This window comes from Hyperolius riggenbachi, chromosome 5 (assembly GCF_040937935.1).
Source record: "Hyperolius riggenbachi isolate aHypRig1 chromosome 5, aHypRig1.pri, whole genome shotgun sequence".
NCBI classification, from domain to species: domain Eukaryota; kingdom Metazoa; phylum Chordata; class Amphibia; order Anura; family Hyperoliidae; genus Hyperolius; species Hyperolius riggenbachi.
The window spans coordinates 18,799,415-18,820,348 of NC_090650.1; the positions used below are offsets into that span (position 1 = coordinate 18,799,415).

Sequence of the window (20,934 nt, forward strand, 5' to 3'; positions counted from 1 at the left end):
ACTAGCCATGTCAGGTATCATATTAATCTGTATTTTCCTCCAAGTATGAAGCTGTTACCCCCCTAAATGTAACGTGTATGGTTCAGGAGTTACAGCAATTCATAAGTTTAGCTCTAAAATCTCTCAGAGGGAATGAACTGTCATTTGCTGGTAGCTCAGAGGGGGCTGGCATTGCCACACCCCCAAACCAGCTTCATCAAAAGCACAGAGCCAGCAGGCGGGCTGTGTCCTCCACACTGAACCATCTTGCACTCATCAGATGCCAGCTTGAGGATATGCTGGCATCCACCTGGTCTGAACTCTGAACTCTGGACTTTGAAACCAAGGACTTTATGATTCTTCCCACAATAAGGACATCTTTCCAGCAACTAAGTATTTTTTCTCCCTTCTTTTATTTTTCATACTGGCTATTACTGTTTTCATAATTGTTGATTGTCATAATTGTCTGTATATATTAATTATTTATATTGCGTGAATAAACGACTTTCTCCAAGTCATTCACTTTCCGCTACCCTGCTTATCAGCACACACAGAAATGATCCCGGGTCTCTGAAGATACGCTACTGTTTGTTTGTTGTTGGCTAGACAGAATATCGTGTGTTTAACCGTTTTATTCGCAGGATTAGTCAGTCAGTTAGTGGGCCCCACGGTCCCATAGTAACCGCGGTGGTGGCAGTTTACTCTGAACCAGTAGGTGACGTTGTAATTACCCGTGTCTCACAGGCTCCCTTCTGAGTTGTCTGCGGCTAATTCTTAACGGTTCCTGCGCATTGACTGCGACCAGAGTTCGCACGATCTGTGCGCTGGCACCGTTTAGAAGGCTAAGTGCGGTCAGCCACGAGGGCTCTTGTGACAGCGGCCATTCAGTAGTTCGGGGCGAACCCGAACTTAAAAGGCCGAACTCGAACATCACCCGAACAGGGTGATGTTCTGCAGAACCCGAACAGTGGCGAACACTGTTCGCCCAACACTAGTGAAAAGCTGTCTCTTATTATGTGCATTTACTGGTGAAAAGCGGTCTCTCATTATGTGCATTTACTGGTGAAAAGCGGTCTCTTATTATGTGCATTTACTAGTGAAAAGGTCTCTTATTATGTGCATTTACTGGTGAAAAGCTGTCTCTTATTATGTGCATTTACTGATAAAAAGCTGTCTCTCATTATGTGCATTTACTGGTGAAAGATTGTCTGTCATTACGTGCATTTACTGGTGAAACGCTGTCTCTTATGTGCATTTAGTGGGGAAATGTTGTCAGTAAAAATCTTTTGTCAGTAAATTTTTAGGTATTTGTCAGTAAAAAGTAACGTGAAAGGTTGGCAACACTGGCAGGCTGTGCGGCGCAACAGGAAAGATACAGGCAGCCCACCTCACGCTTGGGCTTGGCGGGGGGGAGGAGCCGACGACAGCGAGCAAGAGTAGGGTGGCCGCAGGCAGCCATAAATACGCAGTGTGTGACTGCTTCGCACTCGCAGAGCCTCTCAGCCTGAGTCAGTCCAGAGACTAGCAGACTTGCAGACAGCCAAAGTCAGCCAGGAGCAAGCCAATAGAAGAGGGGTAGGAATGGGGTATCGCATGCATGCGTAAAGAGGTGGAAGGTGTGGGTGTGATTAGGCAGGACATGGGTGTGGTTATGTGGTTGGGCATGGTTAATTTAACCACTCCCATAGGCGCCAGAGAAAATCTTGCACCCAGGTGCCAGGCACCCCAGGCTCACCCCTGTCTGGTGGGGAGGGAAGCCCAGGGCAGACATCTGTATGAAGATGAAGAGGATGAGCTATATGATATGCTGTATTTAGAGCATAGCTGTATATCTGGTGGGGAGGGCAGCCCAGGGCAGACTTCTGTATGAAGTGGATGAGCTGTATGATATGTTGTATTTAGAGCATAGCTGTGTATCTGGTGAGGAGGGCAGCCCTGGGCAGACGTCTGTATGAGGTGGATAAGCTGTATGATATGCTGTATTTAGAGCATAGCTGTATATCTGGTGGGGAGGGCAGCCTAGGGCAGATGCCTGTATGGGGTGTATGAGCTGTATGATATGCTGTATTTAGAGCATAGCTGTATATCTAGTGGGGAGGGCAGCCCAGGGCAGATGTCTGTATGAGGTGGATGAGCTGTATGATATGCTGTATTTAGAGCATAGCTGTGTATCTGGTGAGGAGGGCAGCCCAGGGCAGATGCCTGTATGAGGTGTATGAGCTGTGTGATATGCTGTATTTAGAGCATAGCTGTGTATCTGGTGAGAAGGGCAGCCCAGGGCAGTTGTCTGTATAAGGTGTATGAGCTGTATGGTATGCTGCATTTAGAGCAGGGGTCCCCAACCGTTTTGGGTAGAGGGCCGGGTCAACATACTTCAGACTGCTGAGGGGCCGGAGTAAACATAAAATTATGTTTGTGCACCAGACAGTGAAGCATACCCAGATGACAACTTGCAGTCCAATTGGACAGCAGTGTCACCTGATGTGGAATTTGAATGGAAACCAGCGAATTACTGCTTTCTGGCTTCATTCTATATGCAGATCACCAATATTTAAAGATGTAGTTGACTGCATCTATACTACATAGGTGTGTGGGGGGCCGGTAAAAATGCCTCATGGGGCCACATTCGGCCCGCGGGCCTTAGTTTGAGGACCACTGATTTAGAGCATAGCTGTGTATATGGTGAGGAGGGCAGCCTAGGGCAGTTGTCTGTATGAGGTGGATGAGCTGTGTGATATGCTGTATTTAGAGCATAGCTGTATAGTTGGTGGGGAGGGCAGCCCAGGGCAGACTTCTGTATGAGGTGGATGAGCTGTGTGATATGCTGTATTTAGAGCATAGCTGTGTATCTAGTGAGGAGGGCAGCCCAGGGCAGTTGTCTGTATGAGGTGTATGAGCTGTATGATATGCTGCATTTAGAGCATAGCTGTATAGTTGGTGAGGAGGGCAGCCCAGGGCAGTTGTCTGTATGAGGTGTATGAGCTGTGTGATATGCTGCATTTAGAGCATAGCTGTATAGTTGGTGGGGAGGGCAGCCTAGGGCAGTTGTCTGTATGAGGTGGATGAGCTGTATGATATGCTGTATTTAGAGCATAGCTGTGTATCTGGTGAGGAGGGCAGCCCAGGACAGACGTCTGTATGAGGTGGATGAGCTGTATGATATGCTGCATTTAGAGCATAGCTGTATAGTTGGTGGGGAGGGCAGCCTAGGGCAGGTGTCTGTATGAGGTGTATGAGCTGTATGATATGCTGCATTTAGAGCATAGCTGTATAGTTGGTGGGGAGGGCAGCCTAGGGCAGATGTCTGTATGAGGCAGATGAGTCAAGCTTGCAGCGATCTATGAGCGGAATGCCCGCTATTCCCGTCAGCATGGAAGGAAGTGTCTGTGATTGGCATTATCCTGGCAGCGGTCTTTAACATTGCTGGATGGTCATAAATATGATTATAATCAGCAAATCGTAATTCTCCAGCCTTATTATACATGAGCGGAGGAGCATCCGTAAAACCGCTGGAGACTTTCTTTGCAGAAAACTCCTTTTTTTACTGCTACAACTTCAGTAACTTCAGTAACTCTTAAAGTTAGGGCTTAGGGTTCTACATAAGAAAGAAAAAAAAGTTCAGTATTAGGTGCAGAATGAAAAATTGCTGGAAAATCGGCCCACTTTCAGAGTTTGGGTGTTGCCGTAGGTGTCAGAGCCAGGACAAGGTCCTCCAGCACCCAAGGCTGAGACACCAAAGTGCGCCCCTCCATCCCTCTCATCCCAGCCGTTCCACACTGATTGCTATTAGACTAAGAGGGCCACAGGGCCCACAACCTCCCCAACACCTTAATCTCTAGTTATCTGGCTTGCAGTCACTGTCATGTATCCCCTTTTCTTATTTCTTTCTGCTTCAAACACAATTAGGAATGACAGCTGAATGAATTCTGCGCCCCCTCCTACACTGCGCCCTGAGGCTGGAGCCTCTCCAGCCTATGCCTCGGCCCAGCCCTGGTAGGGGTCCATACACATTGCAGTTATAAGGGGATATTGTGGTGCTGGTGGTTCCAGATAAATAGCGGCTACAATAGCGGGCGCTTTCTTGAGTCCCGACCCCCAAAGCTCCCCTTATAGTCATAATTTGTATAGCAGCGCCCAAACTTCGGTATTTTTTGCTTTTTGCAACAAAGGTGGCAGGTATATCGCCGAGTTTGTGTTGGGGGGCATTAAGGTCATTAAAGTTTACTTTAGTATTTTTAGTATTTATTCTGTAGTTAGAAGTTAATGAAAGCGTGTTTCCAGAGAATGCGTAAGTAGGGTGAACAAAGGGGGGAACATCCTGGATAAAAACAAAAAAATACAGAGACACCGGGAGCCCGATGGTGAGAATAAGACAAGACAAATAACATTTATATCACGCTTTTCTCCTGGCGGACTCAAAGCGCCAGAGCTGCAGCCACTAGGACGCACTCTATAGGCAGTAGCAGTGTTAGGAAGACTTGCCCAAGGTCCCCTACTGAATAGGTGCTGGCTTACCAAACAGGCAGAGCCGAGATTCGAACCCTGGTCGCCTGTGTCAGAGGCAGAGCCCTTAGCCATTAAACCATCCAGCCGCTTACCATAAAAAAGTGTTGTAGAGTCAATGAAATGTACTCACAAAGGGAGGTTGCAGATGGGCAGCCAACCACAGTAGACTGGTGGAGATACACAAACCCGACTCCACTCGGGTGACCAGCCAGTCTGGGTGCGGTCGCTCTCTCTTGGCACAAAAAGTTCTAGTTGTTTGCAAAGGTGGTGTTAGGCCACCTGGCCAAATAGAATACCCCTCCCAAAGGAGGGTAGGTAACACAAAGGGGAGAAAGAGGAGCCCAGGGTATGATAAATCGCGTGCATGAAAAAAGGGCCCGGCTGGATAACGAAATGATGCCGTGGATAACGAAATCTGATAATGATAAACATCGTTGTCAAATTTGGTTAACGATAAATACCGTTGTTAAAACAGATGGGAAATAATAACAAAAAGATTTTATCATTAAAAATCGTTACGTAATTCAACAATACAGCTTAACCCAACCCTACTCTCACACAGAACCGTCCCCTGGTAATGCCTAACCCTAAACACTCCCCTGGTGGCGCCTAACCCTAACCACTACCCCGGTGGTGCCTAATATTAACCACCCCCCCCCCGGTGGTGCTTAACTCTAACCCCCCACTCGGTGGTGCCCAGGGGGCACATTAATCTGAACGGAGAGGAGGGGGGCACATCTGTCACATCTAAACAGCATTTGTACATTTGGCTCCACCCATGACCACACCCACATTCTGATGCGTGGCCATACCCAATTTGTCCAGAGGGGGTGCAAAAACGGTCTTTGTCCCTAGGTGCTGAAAAGCCTTGCTACGCCTCTGCCCCACGACCATATTTAATGCCTCACTCCAAGCGCAAATGTTTTCCTAGTCTTGTGTCTGATTGAACGTTCCTTGATAGTCCGGTGTCACATACATTACTTGTACTGTACCTGGATGCCATCCTCTACTTGCAGCACAGACTGCTAGAGGCTGCAACTCTCTTTATAGATTTAGTCTGTGCCTTCCCCATTGCAGTTTTAATAGTGGGGTGATGCAAACATTTGGTGGTTGCTATTGACGTGAGGAAGTGGGAAATACCTGTGAAATGCATTGTCTGACCATACTGTAAGCAATAAACTATGGAAAGAACCTTGAGTCATACTGGCTATTTTTGAGGTCTACAGCAGTGGTAAGCCAACCATACCTCTCCTTCTTAAACTGTTTTTAATTATTTTATTATTTTCAGTGCCTCCACCACCAATATCCTTGCTTACATCTCTGTTGGGAGGCTGTATTGGTTTTAGATTAGTTCTTGTTTTGAAGGACTAATGTTAGAAGAATGTTCAAGCTGCCATATTTTTTTCTTTTTAAACAATACCAGTTGTCTAGCAGTCCTGCTGATCTATTTGGCTGCAGTAGTGTCTGAATAACACCAGAAGCAAGCTTGCAGCTAGTCTAGTCAGATCTGACAATGTCAGAAACACCTGATCTGCTAATGCTAGTTCAGGATCTTTGGCTAACAGTATTAGAGGCAAAGGATCAGCAGGCTAGCCAGGCAACTGGTATTGTGTAAAGGGAAATACATATGGCAGTCTCTATATCCCTCTTGCTTCACTTTTCCTTTAAGTCAGGAACCTACCTGACTCAGGGATGTGACCTTCTGAGGCCCATCACACACCCATATGGGGGCGGGAAATGCTTCCAAAGCCTTATTGGCGGTTGAATATTTATTGCAACCAGAAATCTGAGTGAGCCTTTTACTTCTTACATGTTTCTGGTGTTTTACTGCACTATTGGCTCCTGGTTTGTGTCTTCCCTGTGTTTTCTTGGTCCACGGATTCCCTGACCCCTTGGCCCAGTCCCCTCCACAGGGCCAGTTCTGTACTTTTTGCTGCCTGAAGCAATACATTGTGAGGACTTTTCCTACAATCCTTACTGTGTACTGCAACACACGCAATTGCTCACTCCCAGCTAAAGCAATTTCCTACTTTTATTTGGTCAGCAGGCGCCAGTCTGCCAATCAGGTGTACTGTCATACACCCTTTGCCTGCCGTACCAAATCTAGCAGGAATTGCATAAATTAGGCAGCATTCAAGTGGGAGGCTTTGGCTGGACGTAATCGTAGATTTTATCTACAATAGGGACGCCCCGTGTAGGCACATCTCCCACACGGTCCCCTCCCTAACCACTCACCCGTCAACCGCACCCTGGAAGCTGCAAAAAAGAAATTTAAAATCACAAACACTGGTCCGCAGGACAGCCGGGAGCCTCGGGCTCTCTCACTGGTTTTGGGCCCCAGCCAGTGAGAGAGCCCGGGGCCCCAGGCTGTCGTGCGAACCAGTGTTTGTGATTTTAAATCCTTACTGTGTACCGGACAGCATATTTTAAAAAAAACAAACAAACAAACTAGCGAATTCTCAACAGAAATGGTATAAATCTTCAAACTTTCAAAATGAAAGTTACCCACAAAAAGTAGTAGCTTCCTTCTAGGCCTCAGTGGAAGGTCATATGCAGGAGGCGTGGCCGGTTGTTCTTTCAGATGAGCTCTCTCAGATGAGGAACCTCCTACACACGCAGATTTGGATTAGAACTGTTTGGAGAATGAGCTATGATTTACCGCTGTCTGCACGAAGCTAATCTCGCCACGTTTCAGAACATTCCACTCCACGCCCTTTTTTATTGCCACCATAAAGTGATTCATCGCCAAACACTGGTCCCACTTAATTGAGTCATTCTGAGAAGTAACCTTTACCATGCAAATATTATCAGAGCTACTGGTGGCTTTCCTTCTCGGCCACGGAGAGAGGACAGTCGTCAAAACGGCAGAGCGTATTAATAGAAGTGTCTGAGAGAAAGACGCAAGCAGGCGTGCACCAACCAGGTAGTCAGAGGCTTCACTACAGCATTAGGGTGCATATACACACAGCCAATTTTGATTGTTCAATGTGACCACTTCCGTGTAGATTGAGAGCTCACCAACAAAATCTGTTCATAGTATTTAAAATCTGTTGGCCTTCATACTACATGGAGGTGGCAAAATTGGCCAGTCATTGGACATAGGGATGGTCGTAAAATTTCCACGGAATACCATGTCCCAGTTTCTGATTGGAAAACGGCTTTGGAATTGTCGCAGTACCGCAACTCGGTTATTTTATCTGAACCACAGAACTCGGAAGCATTGGACCCCGATCAGAGAATGCAGAATTGTTACCCAAACATTGGATTACTGTGGTCATTTTTTACCCATTACAAGACTCGGATACTTCCAAGTATTGTGATTGGCCTAACATTTTCCTGGTATTCCGATTAATTCTGCATTCTCTGATGTGTCCAATACTTCCGACTTAGAAGTATTTGGCCAATCAGAGAATTTGGAAGTATTTGGCTAATCAGTGAATTCGGAAGTGTATCATGTATGTACCCATGATAGCGGAAATCTGAAAATTGTGGTAATTAAAAATTGCATTTACAACCTTCCCTATGATAGCCACTAAAATAAGATGTGTGTACACACCGTTATGGAGAACACTAAAGATCTTGATTGTACATATCTATGTAATTTGAGTCACTATCTAAAGTATATTCACTCAGCTTACCCTTCTAGTGGGCACAATTAGCTGTAAGCCAACCGGTTGCTGTGAACAGCACTCTGTTAAGTCTAAAGCTTGGTACACACCTCCAACGTTGATTAGCCAATCTCTGAACAATTGTACCACCTCCATGTAGTATGAGAGTTTACCTACATATTCTGCTCATACTATCCAATATCTATTGACTCTCACACTACACAGAGGTGGTAAAATTGTCCAGTCATTGGCCAATGAAAATTGAGGGTGTGTACCCGGATTTAACCCTAGTCCCTACTGCAAATGGCCAAACACAATCACAATAGCTGAATTATTTTGTGGCATTTTTTTTGTTCATATTTTTAACAAGCCATTTTGAAGGTATTTGCTATTTTGCAGCATTCCTAACTTCAAACACAAGCAGAATCGCTGAAAAAATTGCTGCAAGCGTTGCTTTTCAGGGATGCTCGGATAGTACTTTTTAAAATCCGAATTGATCTGGATCCGGATATTCAGCTATCCGGATCCGGTTCGGATATCCGAATCCGAACTTTTAGATATCCGCGTGAACGTGGATATCCGAACGCATTGTCCGCGGACATCCGACCTATTTGGGTACCCGGATAGAGAAACCGGAAGTGCCTTTTAAAATGCTTTAAAAGCATTTCTAACCTTTAAAAACACCTTCTATCCTCCTTCCCTCCCTCCTTCCCTCCTCCCTCTTTCCCTCTTCCCTCCTTCCCTCCTCCCTCCTTCCCTCTTCCCTCCCTCCTTCCCTCCTCCCTCTTCCCTCCTCCCTCCTTCCCTCTTCCCTCCTTTCCTCCTCCCTCCTCCCTCTTCCTTCCTCCCTCCTTCCCTCCTCCCTCCTCCCTCCTTCCTCCCTCCTCCCTCTTCCCTCCTTCCTCCTTCCCTCTTCCCTCCTTCCCTCCTCCCTCCTTCCCTCCCTCCTTCCCTCTTCCCTCCCTCCTTCCCTCCTCCCTCTTCCCTCCTCCCTCCTTCCCTCTTCCCTCCTTTCCTCCTCCCTCCTCCCTCTTCCTTCCTCCCTCCTTCCCTCCTCCCTCCTCCCTCCTTCCTCCCTCCTCCCTCTTCCCTCCTTCCTCCTTCCCTCTTCCCTCCTTCCCTCCTCCCCCCTCCGGTTATCCGGAATCCGGACGTGCATACCTGTTGCTTTTCAATTGAAAAAAACAATGGAAGGGTTCGAGCTGCCATAGGATTACACACCTAGAGAGATCTATAGTATTAGTTATTCAATGTATATAATACTTTTTGGGGGAATGGAATTCTGCACTACAACATTTTATTATTTTGCCTGTTGGCCCCTAATGCAAGTACACACATCCCACGAGCTTTCGGCTACGGGTCCTCGCATTGCTTGTTAGCTTGAGTGTATTTTAATGACGTCTTAATAGTAACTTTAGAATGTAACGGATACCGCTGCCTTGCCTGTAATGATCACAGTATGTTACTGTCTACTTTAATGTATGAGAACATATCCTGAAACGGGGTACGGACAGAAATCCTGCTGCTCCCCCACTAGAGGTGTTCAATTAGTTAAATAATCCCAGCTTGCATGCAATGTAATGAAAATTGTACAAAGGTCGGGATTGGGCCAATCAAAATCAGCAGGAAATGTGTTTGGTTGGTCTAGTTCCAAACTGCTTATAGTTTGTATGTAAAATGGAATGATTTGCCTCTCATTAAAGAGAACCAGAGATGAAGCACCCTCTTGTATTTTACCTTATAAATCAGTGGGAACATGACAGTAAACACCTAATCTGCTCTTTGTTTCATTGTTCCCTGTTTAATCTGACTGTTATCACCTCTGATAAGAATCCCCGACTGAGCACTCAGTCTAGCTTTGCTAAGGAAAGATTATAGCTGAGTCTGTCTTCTCTGGTGTCTTTTCAAGCCCAAGCCTGCCCCCTTGTGGCTCTGCTATAATGACTCAGCTATAATCATTTCCTGCAAAGCCAGACTGAATGCTCAGTCCGGGATTCTTATCACAGCTGATAACAGACACTTTTAGCAGTGAGGATGAAACAGAGAGCAGGGTAAGTGTTTTCTCTAATGTTCTTACTGATATATATGGTAAAATACACAAGGGTGCTTCGTCTCTTGTTCCCTTTAACCATCTCTATCCTCTGGCATTTACATCTGAATCCGGAGACAAATTTTAGAGCAAGATAACAAAATTCGATTGAAACGTATTTGATTCCCTTGAATACAGGGTTGAGCTCTCTGTATCGGAAAAGTTCTGAGTTTCGATTTTCACATTGGAAATTACGAGTACATTTTTGCATCAGCCATTCCAAGTAAAATCATGAACATCGGAAATTACACCGTATCGAGTTCCACGTTCCGTGTGAAAGTTGGGTTCAGATACAGGAATTTTCAGCAATAAATTAAATTAATGGCCTAGGACTGGAAGTGGAACGTAAGTGGGTACATGAACTTTGGGTTCCAAAACAAGAATTTTCAGCCTATAGTGATGCCAATAAAATGGCTGCCAAAGATCCTCAGAGACCCCGTAGGCCACACTAAAGTGACAGTATGAACTTTATTTTTAACATAAATGGGGGGATCCAGGGGACCAGGGTATCCGCTTGACTTGCAAAGCACCAACATATTCCGTGGCGCTGTACAAAGTAAGAAACAAACATAAAATAATACACACAATGGTTTACACCAATATCCAAATTACAGAATTGGTACAAAATACAAAAGTGGTAATTACAGTGACAAAAGAAACCTGATCAATAAAACGTATAACAAATTTCAAGACACAGAAGGGTGAGAGAGCCCTGCCCTTGTGAGCTTACAATCTAAGGACTAGGGGTTGTGGGATCTACCCAGAAGTCCTCTGCAATCTACCATTCGATCACAATCTACTCAATGGGCACCCCTGCTGTGACGAATATATATAAAGTTTTTGACATCTTCATCTGCCGTTTGTTAATGTTTTACGCCTCGTTGTTGTTTCATGTTGCATTCTAGGTTGGGTGTAAAGCTGCGATGGTGTTTTTCCAATACTGCATCATGGCTAATTTCTTCTGGCTCCTGGTTGAAGGCCTTTACCTCCACACCCTCCTCGTCATCTCCTTCTTCTCGGAGAAGAAGTATTTCTGGTGGTACATTCTAATTGGATGGGGTAAGAAAGTTTTAACAAAAATATTTAAAAAACAAACAAACAATTAGTACACTGGCACTTGAGGTTTCCAGAACAACGCAACACTGGCCTCAATTCACAGAGCTTTATCAAACACTTTATCAAACGTTTGATAATTTTCCTCATGTGTAAAATCTAATTTTGAATTCACTAAGGTGTTATAGATTTATTGATCATTTAATCGATAAAACATTTGATAAATATATAACATCTTAGTGAATTCAAAATTAGATTTTACCCATGAGGTAAATTATCAAACGTTTGATAAAGTGTTTGATAAAGCTCAGTGAATTGAGGCCACTGACTCTTGGGGGCTGCAGAATGGTGGCCCACTAACATTGGGGGTGTCACAAAATAAACACTGGCACTTGGGAGTCACATATGTATGCGGTTTCAAAACAATAGTCATACTTGAGGGACAATGACACATGGGCCCATATGCAATTAACTCCTGAATTATCTCCTAGGACAGGGGTCCCAAACCTTTTTGAGCCCGGGGCCCACTATACCGACCAAAATTTTCTCCGGGGCCCTCCGGGGTGGGGGGGTTGGAGGGGCGTGGCTAGTGGCGGCGGCAGTTAGCCTATTGTAGCAAGTATAGTTACCACAGTATAGCAAGTACAGTTAGCCCAGTATAATTAGTACAGTTAGCCCAATATAGCTAGTGCAGTTACCACAGTAAAGCAAGTATAGTTAGCCCAGTATAGCAAGTACAGTTACCCCAGTATAGCTAGTACAGTTACCACAGTAAAGCAAGTATAGTTAGCCCAGTATAGCAAGTACAGTTACCCCAGTATAGCAAGTACAGTTACCACAGTATAGCAAGTACAGTTAGCCCAGTATAGCAAGTACAGTTACCCCAGTATAGCAAGTACAGTTACTCCAGTATAGCTAGTACAGTTACCCCAGTATAGCAAGTACAGTTACCCCAGTATAGCAAGTACAGTTACTCCAGTATAGCTAGTACAGTTACTCCAGTATAGCTAGTACAGTTACTCCAGTATAGCTAGTACAGTTAGCCCAGTATAGCAAGTACAGTTAGCCCAGTATAGCAAATACAGTTAGCCCAGTATAGCAAATACAGTTAGCCAAGTATAGCAAGTACAGTTAGCCCAGCGTAGCCAGTAGTTACCCCAGTATAGCTAGTACAGTTAGCCCAGTATAGCAAGTATAGTTACCCCAGTATAGCTAGTACAGTTAGCTCAGTGTAGCCAGTAGTTACCCCAGTAAAACTGCCCCAGTGTAGGTAGGAGAGGTGCCCTCTACCCCCCCCCCCCCCGGCCACCGCTCCTGATACCTTATGAGCGGGCGGTCGCTTTCTTCCTTATATTCCCCCAGGCGCTCCTGTCCTCGGTTGCAGCATCTCGTAATACAGCAGCGCTTCCCGCACGGCTGCTATAAGGAAGAGAAGGAAGCAGGGCAGCGGCTTCCTGTAGCGGCGATCGCCGTTACCATGGGAACCGCTGCCCCGCCTCCTCTCCTTACAGCAGCTGCACAGGAAGCGCCGCTGTAATAAATTCTGCAAGGAGGAGAGAGGCTATGGGATTGGGGAATATAAGGGAGGAAGCGGCCGGCGCTCATAAGGTAACAGGAGCAGCGGCCGCGGGGGGAGAGGGAGAAAGGCCAGATCCGCCGCGGCCCCCCAGAAATCTGCCCACGGACCACCAGGGGGCCATGGACCCCAGGTTGGGGACCTCTGTCCTAGGAGATAACCTTCATCTTCTCTTTAAACTAACTTTTCAGCATTTTACAATTAAAAAAGTACCCAAAAGTTGGTGAAAAAGTACTATCGAAATTATTTTGAGTGTTTTCTTGCTTGTTGGTGGCTTAAAATGCAATTTGTGACAAGGGGCCATATGCATTTTATTTCTCCACCTGAGTTTTCTCCAAGGAGAAAAATTTTCAACTTCTTTTTAAAATAACTTTTCAGCATTTTGTAATCTAAAAAGTACCAAAAAGTAAAGTATTATCAAAATTATTTTGAGTATTTCCTTGCTTGCTGGTGGCTTAAAAGGAATTTTATGACAAGGTGTGAAAATATCTCCCAGGAGAAAACTCAGGAGAAAAAGGTATCTCTTCCGCAGCGCTGTACAGAGTACATTGTCTTGTCACTTAGCTGTCTCTCAGAGGGGGTCACAATCTAGTCCCTACCACAGTCCTATGTCTATGTATGTATCATGTACTCTATGTATCGTAGTCTAGGGCCAATTTAAGCGCAAACCAATTAACTTATCTGTATATTTCTGGGATGTGTGAGAAAACCAGAGTGCCCGGAGAAAACCCAAGCCACCAGCAAAGAAGAATATACTCAGGATAATTTTGATAGTACATTTTCACCTACTTTTCAGTACTTTTTAAACTGCAGAGTGCTGGAAAGCTTCTCAAACAGAAAGTTTAAACAATTTAACTTAAATAAATTTTAAACAGAAGATGAAAAATGATCTCCGAGAAAACTTAGGAGAAAAGCTGAATTGAATAAGGGCCAAGGACACCTGAGATCCCAAAACAAAGAGACACTGATAGTTGTGGCCACCAGAATAATGATACACTGACATTTGTGGCCACCAGAACAGGGACACTGTTACCTGAGGATTGTGAAACAATTACACTCACACTTAGAAAAATTGTACCTTGACACTCCGCATCCTGGGACAATGACACACTATGCTTGGGTATTCTGAAACAATGACACGCTGACACTTGGGGGTCACAGAACAATGGCAATTTGACACTTGTGGTCAATAAGCAATAACACACTGATACTTGGGGACACGGAACTATGATACACTCATACATGGAGTCAATTAACAATGATGCACAGACCCTTGGGGTGACTAAACAGTGACACAATGAGACTTGGGGTCACTGAACAATGTCATGCTGACACTTGAGAACCCAGAAAAATGGCACACTGACACTTGTGGTGACTTAACAGTGACACTTGGAGTCTCCAAACAATGACATGCTGGCACTGGGGAACACAGTAGAATGACTCACTGACACTTAGGAAGCCAGAAACAAAGGCACATTGATACTCAGGGGATTTCAGAAAATGACACACTCGATCTCCGTTTTCACACACTGACACGTAAGGCCAGTTTCACACTGTGGATTGGTGGTAGCGTTGCGGTGCGGTCCAGGGAATGCACTGCACCACCAAAAACAGGTCTTCGGGGATTACCGCGTTAATACGCGGTAATCCCTGTCTGGCAGAAGGCCAACAGGAAGTGAGGCTCTCTAGTGTTCACTTCCTGTGGCCAAATCAATGACGTGCGCGGCGGAAGTATATAGGGTTCTTCTGGCGCACCTCAGGCAATGTGAACTATCCCATAGACTTTCATTGCCCTAGCGGAAGGCTGCAGTAAATTGCCGCACCACCCAGGGGCGTAGCAATAGCCATAGCAGCCATAGCAACTGCTATGGGGCCCCGAAACAGAGGAAGCCCAAGTGGTAATTGATGTTCTCTATTTATATTCCTGTGTATCTCCACCCTCTGACTTTATCTCTGTAAAAATTGTTTGCAGTATACATTGCATAGGAATGTACATTGCCCAGTCAACTCATATCCCTTAGGGTAGGTGCAGATGGCATTGCTCAACACTGCCTAGGTCTGATGGTCCCTTTAACATTCTGCTGTGGGGTCCTATAATCTCTAGCTACGCCTCTGGCACCGCCCCTGTGTGAAATGGCCCCAAAGGTTCTAGAACAGTAACACAAAAAAAATATTTTTTATCATCTGCACATGGACATATACTGTTCACAGAAACTTAACTTGACTTCCCCTTTTAGTAAATAAGCTCTCCCCCTCCCCAAATACCCCCCCCCCCCCCCTCACGTGGGACATTATTCAAAGCACTTGGTGTTTTTTACTCAGTTCTGAGAAAAACTCACTTCCTAGACATATGGGGAAAAGCCCTGAGAAGAACACATTTCGTTAATGGAACAGCTTTACGAATCAATACTGTGATCTCCCACAACAGTCCATCCACCCGGCACCCCTGACCTCCGACAAATTATCTCTGGCATTTCATCAATACCTATAGCAATATGTTTACCAAATGAATCTCAGCTTGACAAGCTAAATGTATTTCATCTGTAGGTGCGCCAACTGTATTTATCATGGCCTGGACCTTAGCAAGGATTTACCATGACGATGCCGGGTAAGCAAACCATCTTCCTTCAACCTTATCTGCTAGTTTCTTGTTTTTTTATGGTCTCATTGATGGTCCTACAGAAGGACCTACCAAAAAAAACGTCTTTACATGTACAGCTTTAACTAATGATTGCTGCCTCATTCTTTAAAGCGGACCAAAAATGGTGCTCATTATTCTACGTGTGATGAACGAGTAAAGAAACTGCTGAAGCAGAAAATCCACTTGCGTAACCCTCTAGGAGAGCCGTTCCTCAGCCATGTTGTCACATATCAGCTAATTAATATAGACGAGGCTGTCATAAGCTGTTGATTTGTTGGAATATAGAAGGGTTGATCCGGAACTGCAGTGTCAGCTAAGCACAAATCTACATTCTGTACAGTGAAGCCTTCATTCATGATGTACCGTGTGTGACAAGGGCATGACCAATGTAGGACAAGCATGGGATATGTAGTTGGGTTTTAAAGTGGATTATGTTTCTAATAAATCGGTTTCAGGAGGCCCTTAATCTACATCCAGTTGTATCCAATTTGTCACAGGAACATTCACCATAGAATTGTATAACCGTTGCATCTCTATCCAGAACCAGAGATTTTATCCCTTTCAACTATCCAAAACCAGATTGACTATCCGTTCCAAACACAATCCAAAATCAGAGAATTTATCCATTCCAAACCTTGTCCAAAACCATAGAGCCTTTTGACTTCCCAACTTTTTCCCAAGGCAGTGATTCTGTCCACAACCAACACTTTCCAAAGCTGAAGGTTCCAACCCTCTCCAACTCTCTAAAAAAACACAGAATGGCCTCAATTCACTAAGCTTATCTCCTGTCTTTAATATCGTTTCTAGAGTTATCACCATGGTGATGAAGCATGGAGTATTCAGGAAAATTTTACATGAGGCAAACCTAAAGTTAACTCTTCTGTCTTTAAGTTAACTCTTCAATCCTTAAAATAACTCCAGAATTCTAAAGTTAAAGACAGGCTGTTAATTAACTGCGTGTAAAAATAACTACAGAGGAGGTAACTTAAGGAATGAAGAGATAAGATAACTCTCTCACTCTGTCTTGGCAAGTTTTCTCTTGCCTTATTATCTCCAGTATGATCTTAGTGAATTGAGGCCTTTGCATCCCTCCTCAACTTTCTACAAACCCGTAGAGACAGTCTGTCCCTGTCCAGATCACTCAAAAGCCTGAGTTCTAACACTTCCAAACTCATCCAAAGCCTAAGACTTTATCCCTTCTCAACAATCTAACCCTTACCAAGTTCAATTATCTGAATTCAGAAAAAGAGGCTTTAAAATTGAACCTATTTTATTGTGCATACAGTGCACACTAAAAATATATGTAATACGTAAAACAGCAGTACCATTCTTGAGTCAACGTATCAGAATTCCAGCTGCACTCCAATCCCTGGTGGCTTTACTGCTGGATGCAAAACCCCAAGGATGTGTCAATGTAGTAATGATCCTGTCTTGTGCAATAGCTCCTTGACTAAGAGACCCCCCAGTGCTCACCCCCAAAAAAAAAAATGTTTTTGGCTGTTGTACATATGGGTTCAAATCCTGGCTGAAGCCAGTACCTATTCAGTAAGAAGTCATTGGGAAAGACTTCCTAAGAATGCAGGGTGGTTTACTGAGGCTGGCTGCAGCTCTCAAGCGCTTTGAGTACAACAGGAGACAATCGCTATACAAATGAAATGTTACCATTATTATTATTATATATCGTAATGTGGACAATAATTCACTACTATTCCTGATAAGATGTCTTCTTCTAAAGTTGCTGTAACACTTTGCAGTGTGAAGTTCCTGACTCAAGGGAAATGGAAATATAATATTGAAGTCTTGTTCATCCTCTTGCCCTGATGCCAGCAGATTTTATATATCCTCATGTTTTTCATAAATAACTCATAGCCGTTTGTATAAAGTTTCCACATAACACAAAGGTGATTGAAGCACCCTGGGGCAGGATAACATCATTGAAACAGAGTAGACAGAGTGAAATACTTCAACTATCAGGTCAATTTCCTGTACAGCATATCGTATATACTTGCATATAAGCTGAGGTACCCACTTTTCCCTCAGAAAGCAGGAAAAAGTGATTGACTCGCGTATAAGCCCCCTCCCCATTATAAACCCCTCCCCATTAGCCAGATGTGCCCCAGTACAAGTCAGTCCCCCTCCCCATAGCCAGATGTGCCCCAAGGATCATACAGCTGTGTCTCAAGAGGCCACTAGATGGCATCAGATATGACACAGCAATGGCCAAACAGGAAGAATCCCTGATCATTGACAACTGACACGTTGCTTGCACGCTCCGCTCCACAAGCCAGGGGACGAAGGTAGTCTACTCTTGAGCAGCACAACATGCTGCAGGGGATGAGGGGTGCAGGCAAAGCAGGGAACCAGCTGGCAAGAGCAGGATCACTAGTGTACGATCCTTATGCTCCTCTGCCAGTACCAAAACCTGCTCCACCATCCGTTCTGCTCCACTGACTCACCTATAAGCCGAGGGAATAACGTTTCAGCACATTTTTGTGCTGAAAAATTAGGCTTATACGCGAGTATATAAGTTAGTCGTTTTTGCAGGGAACATAAATGGACCAGAATGTGATACTAGATCTGTCTTTTTGGTTGAGAAAAGATAATGATGTTTGAAAATGGAGCTGCAAATTTATTTTATTTTAATTGATTTTAAAAGAGCTACAACTATAAAAAATATTTTAAATAACAACTGAAGTAATAATATTCCCATTCTGCTACTCCTGTGAATATTCATTTAAAGCAAGTCTGAAGGGGGGAAAAAAAACATACTCACCTGTGGAGAGGGGAGGCTCTGGGTCCTATAGAGCCTTGGGTTGAATCAGGGGCGTTGCTAGCCCAAAAGATCAGTGGCACGTGACCTGGATCTATTCTGGGGTGCCTCAGTGTCCCCCAAGCAGAGTCAGCTGTGTTGCCTAAATGGCAGGCATGCTGGGAGCTGTGGTGCATCAATCGGGGGATGCAGGGAGCTGTGGTTCTTCTATGGGGGCATGCTGGGAGTTGTGGTGCCTAAATGGGAGGCCCATGGGAGGGTATCCACTAGAAGGTCAGGGAATGCCATTGGGGAACTACCAGATAACCTGGTGGCAGGCCAGCCCGTCCAACAGAAAGCCAGTACTGCCTATTTATGTAATATGCTGCTTTTTTGTCCTAATGTAGAGGGGGCTTCATCCAACATTTTGCTGGGCAGGCCTACTTAGACTGCTGTAACGTAAATGTGGCTCCACCCATGACCACACCCACATGCTGGTGCATGGCCACACCCATTTCCTGGCTGGATTGTTCAAAAGTGCCCCAGATCTCTTCTGATCCTAGTGACGCCCCTGGGTTGAATACTGATCTGTGCCACCAAAGGAGGCTTCAGAAGCCCAAGTGCTCAAAAAGAGGGACTGCTCCGTACTGTGCATGCGTTTGCACGACTTGCGCCTGCACAGTGTGGAGCCGCCCATCTTTGTAAGCACTTGGGCTCCTGAAGCCTCCTATGATGGCAGATTGAAAGGGGGGTGACAGGGCTGGAACGAGGGGACCATGAGGTGAACGGTAAGGCTCTATAGGACCCAAAGCTTTCCCTCTCCACATGTGAGTAGCTGTTTTTGTTTTTTTACTTCAGACTTTTGCTTAAATAGCAGCATAATGCTTAATATGTTCTGTGCCATTGATGGTAGCAGCCAGAGAGGTCATGTGACCTCAATTTCTAAAGAGTGTTTAAGGTATTTGTAATGGAGAAGCTGCAGGGTGAAGCATAAAGTTACATTTCAGTAACTACTTTTAGTGACACAGAAGAACATTTGCAAGCAATCCCACACATTCTCTGTGTATAAAAACTTATAATTTCACTGCAAAGAGCAATTCATGGAATATGGCTGATTGAATATGTAATATTTGATGGCTAAAGCTCTCTCTCTGAAGCATGCATGTGTCTTTACTTTGACACCCCCCCCCCTCCTGTGTCCTTTTCTGATGAAGTGTCTCAGCTGTTGCCAGAGCATCTGTTCAGCAGAGGGATGGAAGAGGAGGAAGGAGCAGAATCAAGACAGTGACTTCTGCCTTTGCCGATGAGACAGAGATAAGCTATTTTGCACTGCTTTCTGTAGTGAAAATAAACGTTACGCAGATAAAGTGTGGGAATACTTTCAAATGTTCTTTTATGAACTAAGAGTATTTACTGAAATTTTAGTTTTGGGAGTAGAATCCCACTTTAACACTGGATATTTTTCATTCCTCTCGTAGTTGGGTTTTCATTTTTTTAATTACTGCATTTGTTTGTGTAATGTGCCTGTTTTATCTGCCTATTTTCTTTGCTTAGGTGCTGGGACACAATAGAATCCAGCTTGTGGTGGATCATCAAAACTCCAATATTGGTCTCCATTTTGGTAAAGTATTTTGTAATAATCCTCTGGACAGCCTGTCCGAAATGATAAAACGTTATTTGCGAAAAATGTCACTGTGCTTTCTCTTTTGTAGATTGTGTGTGACTAATGGTCTTATAAGGAATATATGGAGGCTGAAATATGTATTTCCTTTTAAACAATACCAGTTGCCTGGCTGTCCTGCTGATACTCTGCCTCTAATACTTTTAGCCATAGAACCCGAGCAAGCATGCAGATCAGGTGTTTCTGACAAAAATGTGATGAGATTAGCTGCATGCTTGTTGCTTGTTTCAGGTGTGTAATTCAGACACTTCTAAAGACCAAGAGATCAACAAGACAGCCAGGCAACTGGTATTTTTTAAAATGAAATAAATATGGCAGCTTCCATATGTCTTTGACCTTGGGTTCCTTTTAAATTTGGACTTCTGTCAGACTAACAAATACTTCACCTAGTATCTTAAATCATCTTGAATTTCCACTTCTCTTATCCAGTGGCGTAGCTAAAGAGTTGTGGGCCCCGGTGCAAGTTTTACATTGGGGCCCCCCAAGCACTCTATATATAACAATTGATACGTCACACCAAAACCTGCCAATGGCAACTACAGTGTCAGAGCTGCAAGTAGGGGATGGGGAGCAGCTTGTTAAGGATTACCACTATTCAAATCTATAGAAGTGATTATTATGAGCACAGGACCAATTGAGAGCTAATACTGTAGTTGAGGGAGGGCCCTTCGGGTCCCTCTGGCCCAAGGGCCCCGATGCGGTGGCTGCCTCTGCAACCCCTATTGCTACGCCCCTGCTCTTATAGCAGCAATGCTATTTAAGCAAACTTGAGGCAAAAATAAACTTATGACATAATAAATTGAATGTGTAGTTCAGCTAAGAAATAGAACATTAGTAGCAAAAAAAAAGTACAGGAAGTCTCATATTGTTTTCCAGTACAGGAAGAGTTAAAAGAACTTCAGTTGTTATCTATGCAAAATAGCTTCTCTGAGTTCTTTGACCCACTGGGTGGAATACAGTCCTGTGGCACTTAAAGAGACACTGAAGCCAGTTTAAAAATGTCTTTTTACCTTTTATTTATGTGAGGCATGTTTGCCTCTGTTAAAAGGCCA

General features: G+C 44.5%; 1 protein-coding gene across 4 annotated transcripts in view; it reads left to right on the forward strand.

Annotated features, from left to right (window-relative positions):
- The window catches only part of VIPR1 (vasoactive intestinal peptide receptor 1), a 370,245-nt gene that overhangs the window by 299,772 nt on the left and 49,539 nt on the right, over positions 1-20,934 (forward strand). For all 4 annotated transcript variants that reach the window (XM_068235121.1, XM_068235122.1, XM_068235124.1 and 1 more), the window contains 3 exons: positions 11,088-11,241; positions 15,359-15,419; positions 19,756-19,822. In XM_068235121.1, the coding sequence (XP_068091222.1) occupies positions 11,088-11,241; positions 15,359-15,419; positions 19,756-19,822 (282 nt within the window). The remainder of the gene's footprint in view (positions 1-11,087; positions 11,242-15,358; positions 15,420-19,755; positions 19,823-20,934) is intronic.